The sequence below is a fragment of the Chiloscyllium punctatum genome, chromosome 45, assembly GCF_047496795.1.
Source record: "Chiloscyllium punctatum isolate Juve2018m chromosome 45, sChiPun1.3, whole genome shotgun sequence".
In the NCBI taxonomy this organism is placed as follows: Eukaryota; Metazoa; Chordata; class Chondrichthyes; order Orectolobiformes; family Hemiscylliidae; genus Chiloscyllium; species Chiloscyllium punctatum.
The window spans coordinates 14615757-14637515 of NC_092783.1; the positions used below are offsets into that span (position 1 = coordinate 14615757).

General features: G+C 40.8%; 2 protein-coding genes across 4 annotated transcripts in view; both read left to right on the forward strand.

Annotated features, from left to right (window-relative positions):
- The window catches only part of LOC140467176 (bcl-2 homologous antagonist/killer-like), a 50424-nt gene that overhangs the window by 19250 nt on the left and 9415 nt on the right, over nucleotides 1–21759 (forward strand). For all 3 annotated transcript variants that reach the window (XM_072563339.1, XM_072563337.1, XM_072563338.1), the window contains exons 3-4: nucleotides 12858–12990; nucleotides 13382–13525. In XM_072563339.1, the coding sequence (XP_072419440.1) occupies nucleotides 12858–12990; nucleotides 13382–13525 (277 nt within the window). The remainder of the gene's footprint in view (nucleotides 1–12857; nucleotides 12991–13381; nucleotides 13526–21759) is intronic.
- The window catches only part of LOC140467178 (translocator protein-like), an 85676-nt gene that overhangs the window by 6426 nt on the left and 57491 nt on the right, over nucleotides 1–21759 (forward strand). The window lies entirely within an intron of this gene.

The following is a 21759-nucleotide window of genomic DNA, read 5'->3' on the forward strand; positions in this document are numbered from 1 at the left end:
TTAGTACATTGGCATGGAAAGAGAATTGGCTAATGGGCAGGAAACAGTGAGGCTCTTTTTCACGTTGGTGACCTGAGACCATTGGGGTTCCGCGGAGATCACTGGGAACTGTTTACAATATATATCTTATGCATCTTTCCTGCAAGTCATATGTACTCTTGTCAGATTTTCAGGCAGCGCAAAAATAAGTGGAAAGGCAGGTTGCAAGAGGGGTGCAAACAGAGGTACTGATAGGTTAAATAAGTGGGCAGAATGTTAGCAAATGGAGTCTAATGTGGGGGAATAAGAAGTTAATTTTGGAAGAGAGAACAAAAGAGCAGTATCATTTAAATGGAGAAAAGCTGCAGGGACTTTGATACTTGTGCATGAAACACAAAGCTAGCACACAAGTTCAGCTAATCAGGAAGGTTAATGGAATGTTAGCTCTTATTTCAAGGAGGTCAGATTATAAAAGTAGGGAAGTCTAACTGCAACTTCACAAGGTGCTGGTGACACCACATCTGGAGTGCAGTGAGCAATAATGCTCCTGTTCTTTAAAATATAATTGAAAGCAGTTCAGACAATGTTCACTAACATGATAATTGATATGGAGGATTTGTCTTAGGAGCAAAGATTAAACAGATTGAGACTCTACTCATCAGAATTCCAGGATATAGATGCTAAAAAAATGGGGGGGGGGGGGGGCGGTGTCGTGGGAAGAGAGAGAAGTGAAGTGGCCTTTTTGATTAGGGATAACATTGCAGTTGTACTTGGATGTATTCCGAGGAATATCCTCTAATGAAATTGTTTGGATGGAACTGAGAAATCAGAAAGGGATGGTCACCATTATTGGGATTGTATTATAGGCTCCCCAGTAGTCAGTGGGAAATTGAGAAGCAAATTTCTAAGGAGATCTCAGATATCCATAAGTAAATTGGGTTGCAATGGTTGAGGACTTTAACTGTCCAAACATAGACTGGAACTGCTAAATTGTTAAAGGCTTGGATGGAGAGGAATTTAAGTGTGTATAAGAAAATTTTCTTCAGTATGTGGATGAACCTACTAGAGAAGGAGCAAAATTTGACCTTTTCTTGAAAAATAAGGAAGTGCAAGTTATTGAGGTGTCAGTGGGCGAGCACTTTGGGGCCAGTGATCATGATTCTATTAGTTTTAAAGTAGTGATGGAAAAAGATAGACTGGATCTAAAAGTTGAAGTTCTGAATTGGAGGAAAGCCAATCTTGACAGTGTTAGGCAAGAAAAGCTAATTGGGAGAGACTATGGAGGCCAAGTGGCTCAGAGATTAGCACTGCTGCCCCACTGCGCCAGAGACCCGGGTTCAATTCCAGCCTTGGGTGACTGTCTGTCTATGTGGAGTTTGCACGTTCTTTGTGTCTGTGTGGGCTTCCTCCAGATGCTCCGGTTTCTTCCCATAGTCGAAAGATGTGCAGGTTAGGCGAGTTGGCCATGCTAAATTGCCCATTATGTTCAAGGATGTGTAGTTCAAGGATGTGTAGGTTAGGTGCATTAGTCAGGGGAAATATAGAGTAATAAGGTGAGGGAATGGGTCTGGATGGGTTACTCTTTGGAGGGTTGGTGTGGACCTGATGGGTCAAATGGCCTGTTTCCACACTGTAGGGCTTCTAGATGGTTTATGATTTATGGATAAATGGGTGTTTGGAAAGCGGGAGGTCTCCAAAAATGAGATAACAAGAGTCCAGATGCAGTATGTTCCTCTTAGTGTGAAGGGCAAAGCTGGTACATGTGGGAAAGGCTGGATGATTAAAGAAATTGAAGCTCTGGTCAAGACAGGAGGAGGCATATGGCAAGTATAGACAGCTGGATTCGAGTGAATCTCTTGGAGTATATAGGCAAAATCAGGAGAGGAAAAAGGGGATGTGAGATAATTTAGTAAAATAGGGATAAGGAGAATCTAAAGAGATTCAGGGCAAAAGAGTAACTGAAATGTTTGGAACTGCAGGAGATGGGTCATATACTAAGCGAGTATTTTATGTCTGTCTTTACTATGGAAGAGGATACGGAAACTAGAGAACTTGGAGAAATAAATAGTGATAGCTTAGTGTCCATACTACAGAGGAGGTGATGCTGGATGCCTTAAAAGCATAAGGTGGTTAGTACCCCAGGACCTGATCAAGTGTATCCCAGAGCTTTGTGGGAATCTGGATTAAGATTTCTGAGATAGTTGTATCATTGATAGCCACGGATGAAGTGCTAGAAGACTGGGGAGTGATTAATGTGCCATTATTTAAGAAAGGTTGTATGGAAAAGCTAGGGAACAATAGACCGATCAGCCTGACATCAGTGGTGAGTACGTTGTTGGAGGGGATTCTGAGGTACAGAATCTACGTGTGTTTTGAAAGGCAAGGACTAATTAGGGATAGTCAACATGGCTTTGTACATGGCAATTTATGCTTCACTTGATCTTTTTGAAGTAAGGAAGAGGATTGATGAAGACAGAGTGGTGGATGTTGTCCATATGGACTTAAAGGTGTTGGACAAGGTTCCACATGGTTGACTAATTAGCAAGGTGAGATCCCATGGAATATAGGGAGAACTAACCATTTGGATACAAAATTGGTTTCAAAGGAGATGTTGGAGGGTTGTTTTCTGGACTGGAGCTCTGTGACTAGCAATGTGCTGCGAGGCTTGCTGCTGGGTCCATTGTTTTTTGTCATTTATACAAATGATTTGGATGTGAATATAGGAGGAATGGCTAGTAGGTTTGCAGATGACACCAAAGTTGGAGCTGTAGGAGGAAGTTAAGAAGGTTACTTCAGAGTATATCTCCCTTGATCAGATTGGCCAAAGGGGCAAGGATTTTTGTTGGAGTTAAATCCAGATAAATGTGTGAGGTGTTGCATTTTGGTAAGGCAAATCAGGGCAGGCTTCTACACTCATTGGTAGGGTCTGGGAAGTGTTGCTGAACAGAGACTTTGGGGTGCTAGTTCATGGTTCCTTGAAGGTGAAGTCGTGGGTAGATAGGGTAGTGAAGAATGCATTTGGAACGTTTTGCCTTTATTGATCAGTGCATTGAGTGTAGGAGTTGGGATATCATGTTGTGGCTGTACAGAGCATTGGTTAGGCCACGTTTGGAACACTGCATTCAATTCTGGTCTCCCTGCTGTGGGAAAGAGGTTATTAAACTTTGAAAGGGTTCAGCAAAGTTTAACTCTGATGTTGCAGGTACTGGAGGGTTTAAGCTTTAAGGAGAGGCTGAATAGACTGGAGTGTCAGAGATTCAGGAGTGACCTTTACAGAGATTTTATAAAATCATGAGGGTATGGGTAGGGTGCATAGCAAAGCTCTTTTCCCCAGGGTAGCGGAGTCCAAAACTAGAGGGGCATAGGTTTAAGGTAAGGGGAAAGATATAAAAGGGAACTAAGGGTCACATTTTTCATGCAGAGGGTGGTGCGTGTATAGAATGAGCTGCCACAAGAAGTGATGGAGGCTGGTACAATTACAACATTTAAAAAGCATCTGAATGGCTAGATGAATAGGAAGAGTTTAGAGGGATATGGACCAAATGCTGGCAAATGGGACTAGATTAATTTAGGATATCTCATTGGCATGAATGAGAGGTGACCTTACTGAAACATAGGATTCTTGAGGGGCTTGGCAGGGTAAATGCTGACAGGATGTTTCCCCACCTGAGAGTTTAGGACGAGAGAGATTGTCTCCGAATGAAGGGGTGCCAATTTAAGACTGAGATGAAGAACTTCTTCTGAGGGTTGTGTCTCCTTGGAACGTCTTGCCACACAAATGTGGGGGCAGAGTTCTTGCATTTAATGCTGAGAGATTTTTGATTATTGTTATGGTTATGGTTAAAGGTTATGGGCAAGGGCAGAAAGTGGACATGAGAAATGTCAGATCAGCTGTGATTGAATTGAATGGCGGAGGTTTTCAGGGTGGGTTAGGGTGTTTGGCGAATGGCCTACTCCTGTTCCCCTATTTCTTAGTCGTAAGTATTCTGATTTGCCGGCATCTTGAGAGAAAAATGTAGAGTTGATATTTCATGGATTAAGGTTCTGATTGTTAGTGCATTAAACATAATGACCTTTCACCTCCTGTGAGACTTCCAACACTTATAAATTTTATATGCCAAATCTGCATACCATGGATTATGGGATTCTCCTATTCTTTGGCCTAAGCAGTTTTTTGGTACCACATTTCCCTTAGAATTTTCTTCATATGGTGTGTTCAGGTATAATGTGCATTTGTCAACACAAATTGGCTATAACGTGATTGCCAAATTGTGGACAGTTTCTACTGAACGGGTATCGCGATTTTCTATAGAACAGGGTTACAGAAAAATGTTACTGCCACATTATAGCAGAACAACCTATAGTCCAAAATCTTGTTGCTGTTCACATTAAGTGGTTGGCGATAAACTTGGGTATTTTAGGAAGTGGTTATGGTTTAGTTGACAGTATGCTATTTGATTTACGCCCTTGGGGAAATTATGACCCAGATTTTGCTGAAAAAAAGGTTTTTTGTGAAAGGCAAATCTTGCTCTTTGTTATTTCTAAAATCTTTTTGATTTTTGATTTTTGATGTGATTTACTTGATCCCAAAAGCCCTGTTGCTCTTGCTGTGCACCAGCTTGATCGTCTAGTGACTTTGTAGCCAAATATTTTTAAATTCTGAGCTCTCAAAAAATCCAATTAAGATCTGGCTCCATGTCATTTATCTAAATATTGTCTAACAATTTGAGAGTCAACTGTTAGCTCACCCGCAAATTATCAGTCAATACTTTACCATCTGCTTATGCTGCTTATAGAAGAAGATTATGAAATAGTCAAGTCTATGCCACATCTCTCTGTAGAAAAATCCAATCAGTTTCATCCCTGTAGCGTAACAATTTATTTTGTTTGTGACTATTCAGTTTCCCTTTGAACTGTTGCTTCCACTTCCAACAACTACTTCGGCAGCAGGTTCCAGGTCAATATCACCCTGCATAATAAATATAAAAGCTGTTTCTTAATTCCTATTGCATCTCTTATATCCATGTCACTTAGTCCTTGTAATCATCAACGAATGAGATTAGCTTTTGTGAGTACCTTTATTCAAATATGTCATAATCTTATACCTCCGTTTTAAATGCTCCAAAGATGATAACCCAGTCTTCTCCAATCTAATCATCATGCTAAATTCCCTGAAACCATTCTAAAATATTCTAGATCCCACTCCATGTATTTTCTCTCTTCACTGTACTGATATTACCATGTTTTGCTTTTTTGGGCGTTGCAAGAGTTCGAGCTATCTAATATCACTGCAGAAGAAAATGTATATTATAACATCTTGAATTGGTCCTTCACTGTCCAGAATGTCTACTCTCTTGAGCACAATCATCAAATGCTATGAAAGTAAAGCGGGTCAATGTGTTCAAGATTGTGTAGAGAGATAAAAGCAATGGATCTCTCGATACCTTTTTCTTTACAATTTGAAATCTGATTTATTTGCTTGGTCATTAAGTTCGCAACAGAAACAGCTTGTAAGTTGCTCATTTATTTTTGTATGTACTACCCTTTCAATTATTAAATTTATGATAAATCCTCTTGTTTGATGAATATACTGAATTGCATATGCAACTTGACTAGCCAGAATACTATTCTCCTGTTGCAGATATACTTAATTTCTGAATTAATTTGTCTCAGCAGTGAAAGAATGCTAATTGCTACTTGTGCTGGACTTGAAGCATAGTGACCACAGTTTGCTGCAGAAAAGCTTGGAGGTTTTTTAGTTTTGTACAGTAATATTTTTCAGTAAATTAAACTTTTGGTTCACTACAATTTGGAAGTGGATTTTAAATGTTGGCTATGTCTTTGGCCATTCATCAAACAAGCGAAGTTTAAAAAAAAATACAGCTTGCTTTGAATAACTTTTTTTTGAAGTATAGTTGTATTGGCCCTTCAGGTATGGATGAATATATTTACACAATGCTTTCAGTTTCTCTCGGGTGTCTGCTGAACATCATGATTTGATATGCATATCTTCTTATTTGCATCGATAAGGTATCTCAAAATTGATAACTTCTAGTTAATTAAATAACTTATTCCCTTAACAAATCAGTACTGGCTTTTGTTAGTATGTCCCAAGTGGTTATTGATACCTCCTTTCTAATATGGTTACTCAAAAATTGGCATTTAAAACCTCTACTTTTTTTAAAACAAGTTCTGTTTTTACATGGGTTGATGTAGAAAATTTGGGGGAAAAATGAATGAGTTAGTAAATACAGTGCATGAGAAGTAATAATTTCAGTGACATGACCATTAACCTGAATTGCTTTGCAATCATTTGACTTTATTTTCCTACATCCCTATTCAGATTAGTACAATCTACATTGAGTTAATACGGTTTGATTTTATCTGAAAAATGGCACATTCCAAAATCCAGCACAGCCTTCGGCTCAAGGCGGCCAGATTTGAGAATGAGCTGTATTAATTTTGTCCTGAATATAATTTTTAGTGGTTTTTCTGCCTCCAGTATTAAAATGACTGGTCTGTCATTGCTGGGCTTTTCATTTTGTTGAATGAAGGTGTAACATTTGCAATTCCCAATCCTCTGGCATAACTTCAGTCTGAGGAAGCTCCTTTGCAATTTGAGCACTTAAGATCTCTCCAAATTCTTGGATGTATCTTATCAGGTCTTGGTGTCTTATCAATTTTGAATTGACAACTTATCCAGTGCCACAACTACTTCATTGTTAAATCGTGCAAGTGTATTGATCACCTCCTTTTACTATGATTTGTGTAGCATCATCTTTGATAAAGAATGGTGAAATGTATCATTCATATTCCTGCTACACCCTCTGCTTCCATGCATAAATTCTTTTTTATTGGTAACAAAACAGAACTTGCTGAGCGTGGTCCAGAGGGTGACATTGAGAGTCCAGAGAGAAAAGCAGTTGGGCAAACCAAAGATAAGGTAAAGGTGAGCCTGGGAATATCAATAGCTGCTAATGGGAGCTGTTAGTGGCTGGCAAAGGCTGCTACCAGGAACAACCCAATATGATGGCAGGGCCTTGTTTTGAGGTAAGGACATGGAGGAGATGCTCATGCCCTAAAAAGACCAAACTTGATATTGAATCCTGAAGGCTGTGGTGTCCCCCAAGTGCAAAAGAGGTGCTTGAACGCTGCAGCAAGCCTGAGATGGAGATCTTGGTCAGAGATCACTGTGTTGAAGTGGCAAGCAACAGGAAGCTCAGTCACTTTCATGGGCGGAACGTAGATGTTCACAAAGTGGTGCTCAATCTCCATTTTGTCTCACCAATGTAGAGTGGTCTACGTTGTAGGTACTGAATGCAGGAGACTAGATTGAATGAAATACAAGTAAATTAATGCTTCGCCTAGAAGGTGTGTTTGGGACCTTGGAGAGAGAGGAGGGAGGAAGTAAATGGGTTAGGTGTTGCATGTTCTGTGATTGCATGGGAAGGTGCTGTGGGGAGGTGTTGGGTGAAGAGGAGGGGGGGAAACCAAAGTATCCTGAAGGGAGCAGTCTCTGTGGAAGGCTGACCAAGGAAGGGAGATGAATGTATCTGGTGATTGCATCCTGCTGGAGGCAGCAGAAATGGCAGCTAAATGGTCCTTTCGATGTGGTAGCAAGCATGGTGGTAAATGAGGACCCAGAGGAACCCTATCACGGCTGTGGGAGGGAAGAGAGGCCAAAGTGTAGAAGGTAGGTCAGACATGACTGAGGGCTCTGTGACTATAATGGTCGGGAATCCTCAATTTGAGAAAGGAGTTGGACTTATTGGAGGCTTCCTTTGTTGAATTTGGCATCATCAGAACATGCGATGTAGACTGAGGAAATGGGAGAATGGAATAGAGTCTTTACATGAATCAGGGTGTGAGGGTGTGAAGTCAAAGCAGCTGTAGTTGTTGGTGAGTTTATACTAGATATAATAGACCAGCCTATCTCCAGAAATGTCAAGGAAGGCGAGAGAGAGATGGGTCAGGTAAAGGTGAGGGCAAGGCGGAAATTGGAAGCAAAATGGATAAAATTTTCCAATTCCGGAGAGAAGTGTCACTGATGATCTCATTGTGCCAGAGACAGAGTTTTTTTTCTTGATCTTTATTCATTTGTGGGATGTGGGCATCGCAAGCTGACCATTTATTACCTGTCCCTAGTTGCCCTTGAGAAGGTGTTAGTGAGCTGATGCCTTGAACCACTGCATTCCAACTGCTGAGAGTTGACCCATCACACCATTAGGGAGGGAATTCCAGGCTTTTTGCCCAGCAATTGTGAAGTAGCAACAATATATTTCCAAGTCAGGGTGGTGAGTGATTTGGAGAGGAACCTGCAGGTGGTGATGGTGTTCCTTTGTATCTGCTGCCCTTGACCTTCTGGCTGGAAGTGGTCATGGGTTTAGAAGGTGCTGTCTGAAGATCATTGGTGCATTTCTGCAGTGCACCTTGTAGATGAGACACACAACTGTTACTGAGTGTCAGTGGTGGAGGAAGTGGATGCTTGAGGAAGTAGTGCTAGTCAAGCATGTTGCTTTGTTCTGGGTAGCGTTTAGCTGCTGGTGGTGTTGGAGCTGTACCCATCCAGACAGGCCATCTTATTGTTGACTGTGCCTTATAAATGGTGGGCAGGCTTTGGAGAACCAGGAGGTAGGTTACTTGCTACAGATTCTATGCTTCTGATTTGCGCTTGTAGCCATTCTGTTGATGTTTCAAGTCCACTTGAGTTTCTGGGCAATGGTCTACCCCTCCACTACCCCCGGATGTTGATAGTGGGAGATTCTGTGATGGTAACACCATTGAATGTCAAGGGGCGGTGGTTAGATTGTCTCTTATTGGTGATGATCATAGCCTGGCATTTGTGTGACATGAATGTTACTTGCCACTTGTCAGCCCAAGCCTGAATATTGTCTAGATTTTGTTGCATTTGAACATGGATTGCAATAGTATCTGAGTCGTCGTGAATGGTACTGAATATTGTGCAGTAATCAGTGAACATCCCCACTTCTGGCCTTATGGAGGGAAAGTCATTGATAAAGCAGCTGAAGATAGTTGGGCCTAGGACACTACCCTGAGAAATTGTTGCAGAGATGTCTTGGAGCTGAGATGACTGACCTTCAACAACCATGACAATCTTTCCTGTATGTCAAGTATGACTCCAGCCAGCAGAGAGTTTGCTCCCTGGTTCCCATTGTTTCCAGTTTTGCTGGGGCTCCTTGATGCCACATCCATTTGAATGCAGGCTTGATGTCCACGGTTATCACACTCACCTCACCTTTGGAATTCAGCTGTTTTATCCATGTTTGAGCCAAGGCTGTAATGAGGTCAGGTGTTGAGTGATCCTGGCAGAACTCAAACTGGGCAACACTGAGTAAGTTATTGCTGAGCAGGTGCTGCTTGATAGCAGTGATGACATCTTCCATCACTTTACTAATGTTCAAGAGTAGAGTGAAGGGTTGGAAATTGGTTGAGTTGGATTTGTCCAGCTGTATTTGTACAGGAAATAGCTTGGCAATTTTCCATATTGTCAGGTATTTGCTAGTGCAGTAACGGTGTACTAGAACTGCTTGATTGGAGGAGTAACAAATTGTAGAGCACAAGTCTTCTGTACTATTGCCAGAATGTTGTCGGGGCCCATAGCCTTTGCAATATCCAGCACTTCCAGTTATTTTGTGATGTCGTGTGGAGTGAATCAATGTGGCTGAAGACTGATATCTGTGATGCTGAGGACTACAGGAGAAGCTCAGATGGATCATCCACTCAGCTCTTCTGCTGAAGATTGCTGCAAATGTTGACCTCTTCCATCATTGAGGGTGGGGCTCTATGTGGAGCATCCTCTTCCGGTGAGTTGCTTAATTGTCCCCCACCAGTCATGATTGGATGTGGCAGGACTGCAGAGGTTAGATCTGATCCATTGGTTGGGGGAAATCGCTTAGCTCTGTCAATCACTTGCTGCTTATGCTGTTGACATGTAGGTAGCCCTGTTCAGTAGCTTCACCAGGTTGACACCTCACATTTTAGTTATGCCCGGTGCATACGTCCTCCTGTACTTTCTATTGAACCAGGATTGATCCCCTGGCTTGATGGTAATGGTTGAGTGGGGGTGTATGCTGGGCCTTGTGTTTGCAGTTTGTGCTGGAGTACAGTTCTGCTGTTGATAGTCCACAGTGCCTCAATGATGTCCAGTCTTGTTGCTCGATCTGTTTAAGGCTTGACCCATATGGCAAGGTGATAATACTCTCCAACATAATGAAGGTTACTCATGATGTAAGGCGAGAGTTCATCTCCACAAATACTCTGCGATTGTCGCTTTTATCGATACTATCATGGACAGATCCATCGACAGTAGCCAGATTGAAAAGGATGAGATGAAGTATATTTTTCCCTCCAGTTGGTTCTCTCACCACCTGCAGACCCAGTATTCAGCTATGTTTTTTTGGACCGGACCAGTTCGATTTAGTAGTACTGTTGCTGCGGCAGTCTTGGTGCAGCCATTTAAATCTCCCACCTAGGGTATGTTTTGTGCCCTTGCATTCCTCAGTGCTTCCTCCAAGTGCTGTTCAACATGAAGGAGGATTGACTGATCAGCAAAGGAAGGGCGATATATGATAATTAGGAGGTTTCCTTGTCCATGTTTATCCTGAAACCATGAAATTTCAAGTGGTCCGGAATCAATTTTGAGGACTTCCAGGGCAACTCCCTCCTGACTGTATACCCCTATGTCGCCACTTCTGGGCCTGCCCTGCTAGTGGGACAGGACATGTCCAGGGATAGTAATGATGTCTGGGATGTTGTCTGTAAGTTTTTTGATTCCATGAGTCTGACTGCTGGCTGTTGTTGACCAGTCTATGAACTAGCTTTTCCAGTTTTGGCACTAATTCCTAGATGTTAGTAAGGAGGACTTTGCAGAGTCAGTAGGGTAGCTTCTGCTGTTGTCTTTCTGGTGCCTAGGTCTCTGCCAGGTGATATGTCTGGTTTCATTTATTTGATAAAACTGAAGCGATTGATAGAGCTGAATGGCTTGTTAGGACATTGAGGGTAATTGAGAGTCAACCACATTCCTGTGGGTCTGGAGACACACATAGGCCAGACCAAGTAAGGATGACAGATTTCCTTCCCTGAAGGACATTAGTGACCCAGATGTGTTTTTCCGTCAATCAACAATGTGTAATGATCATCTGTTGATTCTTAATTCCAGATTTTTAAAAATTAATTCAAATTCCACCATTTACTGTGGCTGGATTCAAACCTGGATCCCCAAAGCATTAGCTGGGATCCTAGATTAATAGAAGAGAGTGAGGACTGCAGATGCTGGAGATCAGAGCTGAAAATGTGTTGCTGGAAAAGCGCAGCAGACCAGGCAGCATCCAAGGAGCAGGAGAATCGACGTTTCGGGCATGAGCCCTTCTTCAGGAAGGCTTATGCCCGAAACGTCGATTCTCCTGCTCCTTGGATGCTGCCTGGTCTGCTGCGCTTTTCCAGCAACACATTTTCAGCTCATCCTAGATTAATAATCTAGCAATAATACCACTAGGCCATCGCCTCCCTGTGTGGGTGGGGGGGCCTGAGTAGGACTGAAACAAGCAATGTTCCACATATCCCACAAAGAGACTGGTGTAACTGAGGCCACACCTTTCCCCTGAAAGAAGCGGGAGGAGTTAAGAGAAGTTGTTTAAAGTGAGGATGTGCTCTGCCAGGCAGAGGAGGATGGGAATGGTTAAAATCTTCTTTTCCAGGAAGAAATGGAGAGCCCTGAGACCATCCTAATGTGGCATAGACATGTAAAGGAATTGCATGTCGATGGTAAGAAGAAGGCAGCTAGAGCCCATGAGTTGAAAATTCTGAAACTGACATAAAGTGTTAGGTTACAGGACCCTTAGTAGCTTCTCCTGTACTTCAGCCCTCACTCTGTCTCTTCCCTAACACAGCAATAGGGTTTCCCTGGGTCCTCACTTATCACCACACCAGTATCCACATCCAAAGGATCATTAGCTGCCATTTCCACTACCTCCCTCCAGTGAGATGCTGTCATTAGACACACATTCCTCTCCCCTTTCTTGTTAGTCTTCTGCAAAGACTGTTTTCCTCCCCCAAGCCGTTTTAGTCCACTCCTCCTCCACTCCCAACACCTCCCCGCACCCCCATGGGCACCTTTCCATACAATCAAAGAAGATACAACATCTGCCTGTTCACTTCCTCCTTGCTCTCTCACGCCGCAGACCCCTCTTCCAGGCGAATCAGTGATTTTCTTGCACTTTGTTTAATCTAGTCTACTTATTTGCTACTCAGAATAAGGTCTGCTCTATATTAGGGAGATGAAAAGTAGACTCAGCGACCACTTCGCAGCACACCTATGTTCTGTTCACAAAAATGACTGAGCTTCCTATTGCCTGCCACTTCAACGCACTACCCTATTTCCTGGCCAGTATCACTGTTTCAGGCCTGCTGCCATGCTCCAGTAAACCTCAGTGCAAGCTGGAAGAACAGCATCTCATTTTCTGGTTGGGGACTCTGCAGCTTTCAGGATTTAATATTGAGTTCAATAATTTTAAGGCTAGAGCACCTTCTCCCATATCCTGACCCAACAAACATGGGCAGCTACCACGCGCATCCCATTGTCAGCCACTAATGGTCCTCATTAGCAGTGTTGATTCTCCCAGGCTGATCTTTACCCGTTCATTTGTATCCCCAACTGTTTTTCTTTCTCTCTGAACTCCACCTCCCTTTATTGTTTCCACATGCCACCCTTACCACCACCACTTGAAGAGCCTACAGATGTAGAAAAAGAGAGAATGGTTACAGTAAACTAGTCCCACCAGTTTAGCTGAGTATCAATTTTTTAAAAAAAATTACATGTTCTTTTAAATGCTGAAGACAAATTTTCCTTTGCATCGTAGAGGAAGGTGTTGTGCAGGAAACTGAGGACGTTTTCAGGAGTTATGTCTTCTTCCGGTACCAATCGGAGAGAGAAGAAGGAGCAAATGTCCCAGAGGATCCGGAGATAATTGAGATGCAGCAGCCTCCTGAAAAGTAGGATATTTGTCTCCTATAATATCAATTTAAAAGTAGTGTTTAAGCAGGCACATGACTAAAATTTGTTCTAAGTTTTTTAGGTGAGGGCTTTTTGTGAGAAGAGAGTAAAAGTCATTATAGATGAATATCTTGTTCTGTCTTCACTCATACAGTCTTTTGTGTACAAATGCTTCTGGGGATCTTTGCATGAAATATCCTAAAAGCTTCAGAATAGCTTACTTAAAAAAAAATGAGAAGAAGTATGGAGTTTTGCATCACCAAGCATGTCACTTTCCCCATTCATTAAATTTATTTCCATCTTGGCTATTTTACCTCAGTATCTCTGTTTTGTGACTTTCTAAGTAGTTGTGATCTTCCTTTTTTTTGTTTCTGTCTTCCTTCCCTCAAGTACTCCAACTCTTGTGGGCCGGCAGCTTGCTCTTATCGGAGATGACATCAATCGTAGATATGATTTAGAGTTCCACAATCTGCTATCAACCTTGCCGCTCAATGCAGGAAATGCTTATGACTACTTCCGGAAAATAGCTGATGGGTAAGGAGCAAGTTGATAAACTGAATTGTGAAAACAAACTATTTCTAAAGATTCCTGGGTTGTACAGAAGACAGTTTTCAAGAGTGTTTCATGTGGAGGCAGTTGGTTTTAAATAAAACTTAATGCTTTTAATTTGATTAATCTAGAAGGATGTTATTGAGCTAATTGGGTTTCAACTAGCCAGTTAAGATGGGTAACTGAAATATGATGAAACCATTTGGGCTGGGGGCAAGAAGGGAAAAGAGAATGTTGGAAAGAATGACACAAAAAACTTCAGGAATTGTAATTGAGTTGTGGCAAAATATAACAGTACCATCAAGATTTGTAAATACTCTTGTACTAAAGTCACTTCACTAATGCTGTAGTGCTTGAGTAGATAGTGGAATTTAGATGTTTAATGATGACCCATGAAATCATTGTCATTTGTCAGAAACACACATCAGGTTCAATAATGTCCTGTAGGAAGGGTAACTGCCATCCTTGATCTAGCCTCCATCTCACTCCAGACTGTTAGAAAATGGTTGAGTCTCAACTGCCCTTGGGCACTTAGGGATGGGCAATAAGCATTGGTCTAACCAGTGACACTAACATCATTTGAATTAATATTTTCAAAACAAAAACAAGTGGTCTATTTAATATGTACTAGATGTCACTGTCTCAATGCGTATGCATGGATCTTTCAGTTTATAATTTAACATTCTTTTTCAGTTTTGGCAAATTCATTCCCAAACTGTGTTTTTATCCCCAACATTGTTTTGGCTTCCGTTTATGAGTAGGGCATGAAACGCTATAAGTACCGAAATGTTCGAGAAGCAATTGTCTAAGATGAACTAAATTTTAAGCTCCTCTGTTCAAAAATGTACAAGTGTTAATGTTGTGTTGAAGTCTCTTATTTCTACATTGCCAACTGACTTGCATTTTGCATACTCTGCTTAGCTCCATAAATTATTGCTACTGTAGCTTCTGCTTCCTAGTCTACAATATATATTTTGTTTTGTTTTCATGCATTTTCATGCAAAGGGTGGTATATATTTATATGGAACAAGCTGCCAAAGGAAGTGGTGGAGGCTGGTACAATTACATTTAAAAGGCCTCTGGATGGGTGTATGAATAGGAAGGATTTAGAGGTATGTGGGCCAAATGCTGGCAAATGCGATTAGGTCACACTGGGATGTCTGGTCAACTCTGATTTTGAACAAAGGATCTATTCCCAGGCTGTGAGACACTAACTGTCTTCCTGTAGATTAATTTTTATTTGGTTGGTCTTTGTAATGTACCTTGAATATTAGCATAAAATGTTAGATGCACCTGCTTTTTCTTGTTAATTTCTCATTTGGGCATGGTGTAGATATTTAAACAAATTCAGTAGTTTGAAAAAGTCACAAATTGAGAATTACCAAAAGATGCCCACTGCAGTTAACTATTCCAGTTAAAATAATTGCTAAACGATTTGTATTGGTCATTGACATTTAATCAATTTTTGGAGTAGTATACATTGATTTCTATAATCTCTGCTATAGCCAACGAGCACTGCCTGCTTATGATTTCCAAATTAGACCTGCTGAAAGGACACTAGAAGTTGAAACTTTGTCATGCACTCTTTAGAGTAAGATGTAATAAACAAACTTGAAAGTAGAGAAACCCAAATAGATGGTGTCGTTCTGGGAACCCATTTAGGTCCAGTTTTTGCTGGCATCCTTGCTGCTTATCATTTAGAAGTGTATCTCTAGAGATATTATTAACCTTCCACCCCTGGATCACACCTGATTGTGCTGATGACCTGTTTGTTTGGATTAGGTTAGGGATTCCCTACAGTGTGGAAACAAGCCATTTTACCCAACAAGTCCACACCGACCCTCCGAAGAGTAACCCACCCAGACCCAATTATCTTTTGCCCCTGACGAATGCACCTAACACTGGGCAACTTAGCAGGCCGATCCACCTGACCTGCATGTCTTTGGATTGTGGGAGGAAACTGGAGCATCCAGAGGAAACCCATGCAGACACTGGAAGAATGTATGGATCTTTCCGTTTATAGTTTAACATTCTTTTTCATTCCCAAATTGTACTTTTATTGCCGACATTGTTTTGGCTTCCGTTTATGAGTAGGGTATGAAATGCTATAAGTACTGACCTGTTCGAGAAGCAATTGTCTAACTCCACACAGGCAGGAATCAAACCCAGGTCTCTGCCGCTGTGAGGCAGCAATGCCAACCACCGAGCCACCTTGCCACGATCTTGTGCAAACCCGTATTATAAAAAAACATGCTTTAGAACAGTACTTAGTGTTGGCAATATAATTGCATTACAGCCAAAATGTTTAAAAAGTTTGTGCTTTAGAAACAGTGTCCCCAGTTTATCAGTTACGTTGTAGCGAATTTGCACTAACCAAGCATGTTACAGCAGAACGATTTGTACATAAAATAGGGTGTCAATTACTTAAGTAGGCAAAAGAAAATATTGTAGTTTTTTCAAAAAATGGCTAGAGGCAACAAAACTCTGCATTCCCATGGAAATGCTTTGACGACTCCTCATCTACCTATCTGTTCTGAGGATGCAAATTGACAGTGAAATGTTTGTGCTGCATTTCCAAGCAGTTATGACCCAATCAGGATCCTCTTCTCATGCAGTATAAAATTGTCTCTTTCTCCAAGAATCTCTCTTGCAGCCTTGTTCTGTTGGGTACAAGATTATAACTTTCAACTACTTGTCTCCTTTTAACCATGTTTAAGTTCTGTACTACCATGTGCTTATTTCAAATTATCTACTTAATGACATTGATTTTCTTTCATGTTAAAGTCATACTTGAATTTCAAACCAGTTTAAAATGTGTCAGTGAAATGAAATACTTTCTCTATAATTGTCAAAAAATGGTTGTAAACATTTTAGAGGCTCACCCCAGGTGTGAACCAGTTTTCTAAAAATCATTAAAGCCATATGTTTTGAATTGTTTCTTGGGTTAGCTAATATCAATGAGAATGGTAGAGGTGTTGCAAATTGACTGCTTGCACAACAATAACCTGGAGTGAGGTGGGGTATTGAAGATGTTTGTTAACCATTACCCATGTTTGTATTCGGGGAAATGAAGCAAAGGTTGTATGCACCAGAGTTCAGTGATCCATCTGAATGGTAGGACAGTGACGAAATGGGCTACTGCTAAACTTGGTTTCTAAACACTAAGAAAAGCAGTTAATTTTCTTCAAAAATTGTTGATACTGATGCTTACTGTTCATATCTTGTCTGATTGACTTTCCTGTCCTTTATTTCTGCTTTCCTTTGGATGCTGGACTATAGAGTCTTAACTATAGCTTGATTATTACTGCTTTTCAACAGCAAAAGGGCAGGTAAACACATTTTCATTTTGCTTAGTAATCATTTTCCAAACTTTCTTTTATCATTTAAGATTACTTAAAACAAATAAACCTCTATCATAGTTAAATTAAGTTGTCAACGTGCAACGTTTTTAAAAAAATCCTGGAAAGAATTCAGACAAATCTATTCACTAAAATGATGTCATGGCAAGTGATTCAGAAATGCACACTGTATCGCACTTCCTTCCAAGCTGATAAGTGGTTTCTGTTTGGTTGTATTTGATATTAGCCTGACTAACTGCAGTAGATGATTGCCATTGCTTTGTCTAAAATGCTAGTAACAAATGTGACTGTAAAATATGTTTAACCTTTAGTACTTGAAGTTCAAGAGCATTTGAGAGTTCTTCTTAAATGGTAGTAATTCTCTTTGCGTCGGAATTGTTGTGGCAGTATACACTTTTAGATATTGTAATTTGGAGGTATGGATAGTGATAGTAGTGGCTCCAACTTTCAGATCAGCCAGTGATGGAAAAGAACTCCTGCATTTATTGCCTACCATTGGCATGTGTTTGTATGCAACATGTTTTCCTGTACTATGAATGCACCTTCTTTGTTCATCAAGTCCTGTAATGGGACTAGAGTCAAGAGCTCTGCCACAAGAGGTAAAGGAACTGAAAAAAAAATTGGCAACTCTATCTTGTGTTAAGTTTGGAAGTGAATTTCACTCAAAATATCGGGAATGTTTATTTTAAATCAACATCTCAAAGATTAGATGTTAACTGCTGCAATTTCTCAAATTACTGGATTTGCCTTCATGCTATAATATTGTTAAACTTAAAGAAAGTGCTTATTCAAGCACGACTTTAAAACAGGGAAGATATTGAGTGATGATTGATTGACTTGAAACACTGAAATTTGTTGCAAAACAGATTTTACAGATGGCTTGGGACATATTAACCCATCTGATGTCTTCTAACCAAAGGACTGTCTAATCCTACAGTCCAAACTTGAACAAAAGTCTTATCGATGACTACATTTCAAGTGCATATCCAATACTTTTAAGATTGTTTCTGCCCACTGTCCACGGGATAAAAATTTCTTTGCATCTTCCCATGTAATTCTTTCTATCACTTTAATTTGATGTTCCATGGTTACTGACCTCTTTGCTCAGGGAAATTGGTTCTTCATATTCAGTTTACAATTTATTCAAAATTTTCCATACCTCCAAGTAAATCTCTGTTCTTCTTCCAGAGAAAACTACCTAATCTATACCATTGTATATTTCATCATTGCTAAAATTCTACATTCCTGGCAAGATCCTCCTGAATCTCCTCTATGCCATGCCTAATGTGAACACATCGTTTCTGTAGTGCAATGAGCAGAACCATACATTGTATTATAGCTTAACTAGTGTTTCATGCAATTCTTGTAAAATCTCCTTGCTCTTGTACTAGATATTTGAACAAATTTCTGAAGTGATAATTTATATTTTACCTCCATTTTTTTCCAATCATTTACCCACAACAGCAGTTAGGCTGACTAGCTTACAACTATTATCATTTCCTCCTTTTTTGAACAGTAATACATTAGCAGTCCTCCACTATACGCACATACCTAGTGAGCACTAAATTTAAGTGATGGTCAGAGACTGTTATTCGCTGGTTTCATATAGCAATCTGGGATAGGTTTTTGTCTCTGAATAGTGTTGTATCCACTAGCGAAGATGTCAAACCCTTCTAATATTTCCTTTTCCCCCTCTCTTTATCCCATCCAGTGTTTCAAATCATTAACTCCAGTGTTGTCTTTGCCCTTTTTATGAAGACAAACACATTATTCATGGAGAACAATGCTTATGTTTTCTATGTTAACATGTTAATTTTTTATCTCTAATTGACCTTTCTCTTGTTCCTTAGTTATTCTCCTGCCCTTTTAGGTATCTGTAAAATCTGTGTTTCCAATCATTGTACCTGTCCCTATTTCTTCATGCCTTCTCTTTGTTTGCCTAATTTCAGTTTTAATTTTGCTCCACGCTTTCTATTTTCAAAACATTTTGCTTCATTGAGCTCTAGTATCTGAAATTAATGTTCCTTTTATTTGCTTTATCTTATTCTGTTTGACATCGAAGAAGTTTGGATCATTTTTATTTAAGTGGAGCCCTCCCCTCCTCCAGGAATGTCACTGGCCAATAAGCCAGAAACTCCGGATGATGTTCTGAGGTCATGGTTTGGGCCCTGCCATAGAAGTTGGTTAAATTTGAATTTGATTTAAAAACCTGGAATTGAAAACGCTATTCCAATGATTACCATGTAACCATTGTTCATTATTGAACCAGATAAGTTTTTAAACAAAATGTCTTTTTAGTGAAGGAAATCAGCCATCCTTACCTTGTCTGGCCTACATGTAACTCCTTACCCACAGAAATGTGGACAAACGCTCCAGGGGAAATAGCCCTCACTTATTCAACCTCTCCCAATAGCTCAAATCCTCCAACCCTGGCAACATCTTCATAAATCTTTTCTGAACCCTTTCAAATTTCACAAATCCTTCCAATACGAAGGAGACCAGAATTGCACGTGATATTCCAAAAGTTGCCTAATCAATGTCCTGTACAGCCGCCACATGACCTCCCAACTCCTGTACCCAATACTCTGACCAATGAAGGAAAGCATACCAAACACCGCCTTCACTATCCTATCTACCTGCGACTTCACTTTCAAGGAGTTATGTACCTGCACTCCAAGGTTTCTTTGTTCAGCAACAGTCTGTAGGACCTTACCATTAAGTGTAGAAGTCCTAAGATTTGCTTTCCCAAAACGCAGCACCTTGCGTTTATCTAAATTAAACTCCATGTGCTTCTCAGTCCATTGGCTCTTCTGATCAAGATCCCGTTGTAATCTGAGATAACCTTCTTCACTGTCCACTACACCTCCAATTTTGGTGCCATTTGCAAACTTACTAATGATACCTCTTCTGCTCACATCCAAATCATTCACGTAAATGACAAAAAGTAGTGGACTCAGCACCGATCCTTGAGGCACTCCACTGGTCACAGGCCTCCAATCTGAAAAATAACCCTCCAACACCATCACCCTCTGTCTTCTACCTTTTGAGCCAGTTCTGTATCCAAATGGCTAGTTCTCCCTGTATTCCATGCGATCTAACCTTGCTAATCAGTGTCGCATTGGGAACCTTGTTGAACACCTTAGTGAAGTCCATACAGATCACGTATACTGCTCTGCTCACAACAATCCTCTTTGTTACTTCAAACAAAACTCAATTAAGTTTGTGAGACATGATTTCCCATGGACAAAGAAATGTTGACTATCCCTAATCAATCCTAGTCTTTCAAAATAGATTAGATTTTTTTTAGATTAGATTATATTACTTAGTGTGGAAACAGGCCCTTCGGCCCAACAAGTCCATACCGACCCGCCGAAGCGCAACCCACCCATTCCCCTACATTTACCCTTTTACCTAATACTACGGGCAATTTAGCATGGCCAATTCACCTGACCTGCACATCTTCGGACTGTGGGAGGAAACCGGAGCACCCGGAGGAAACCCACGCAGACACGGGGAGAATGTGCAAACTCCACACAGGCAGTCGCCTGAGGTGGGAATTGAACCCGGGTCTCTGGCGCTGTGAGGCAGCAGTGCTAACCACTGTGCCACCATGCCGCCCTATACATGTGCATCCTGTCCCTCAGGATTCCACCGACGGCAGGCTCACTGGTCGATAGTCTCTGGCTTGTCCTTACCACCTTTCTGAAATAGTGGCACCACATTAGCCAGCATCCAGTCTTCTGGCACCTTACCTGTGACTATCGATGATACAAATATATCAGCAGGAGGCCCAGCAATCATTCCCTCGCTTCCCACAAGAGTTCTAGGGTACACCTGATCAGGTCCTGGGGATTTATCCACTTTTATGCGTTTCAAGACATCCAGCACTTCCTCCTCTATTTTGGGCATTTTTCAAGGTGTCAATATCTATTTCCTTACATTCTAATCTTCCATGTCCTTTTCCATAGTAAACACTGATGCAAAATACTCATTTAGTATCTGCCTCATCTGCTGCTTCACACAAAGGCCACCTTGCTGATCTTTGAGGGACCCTCTTCTCTCCCTAGTTACCCTTTTGTCATTAATATATTTGTAAAAACCCTTTGGATTCTCCTTAATTCTACTTGCCAAAGCTATCTCATGTCTCCTTTTTGCCCTCTTGGTTTCCCTCTTAAGTATACTCCTACTGCCTTTATACTCTTCTAAGGATTCACTTGATGTATCCTGTCTATACCTGACATATGCTTCCTTCTTTTTCTTAACCAAACACTCAATTTCTTTAATCCTCCGGCATTCTCTATAGCTACCAGCCTTCCCTTTCACCCTAACAGGAATATACTTTCCCTGGACTCTCGTTATCTCATTTCTGAAGACTTCCCATTTGTCAGCCTCCATTTACTTGTGAACATCTGCCCATTATCAGCTTTTGAAAGCTCTTGCCTAATACCATCAAAATTGGCCTTTCTCCAATTTGGTTTTTCCATCACTACTTTAAAACTAATAGAGTTATGGTCACTGGCCCCACTGACACCTCAGTCACCTGCCCTGCCTTATTTCCCAAGAGTAGGTCAAGTTTTGCACCTTCTCTAATAAGTATGTCCACATACTGAATCAGATAATTTTCTTCTACGTGCTTAACAAATTCTTCTCCATCTAAACCCTTAACACTGTGGCAGTCCCAGTCTATGTTTGGAAAGTTAAAATCCCCTACCATAAGTGGAAAGTTTGTGATTTTGATAAAGGATAGCATTACAGTTGTACTGAGGGAGGATATTCCCAGAAAAACATCCAGGCAAGTTATCTGGATGGAACTGAGAAATAAGAAAGGGATGATCACCGTATTGGGATTGTATTATAGAC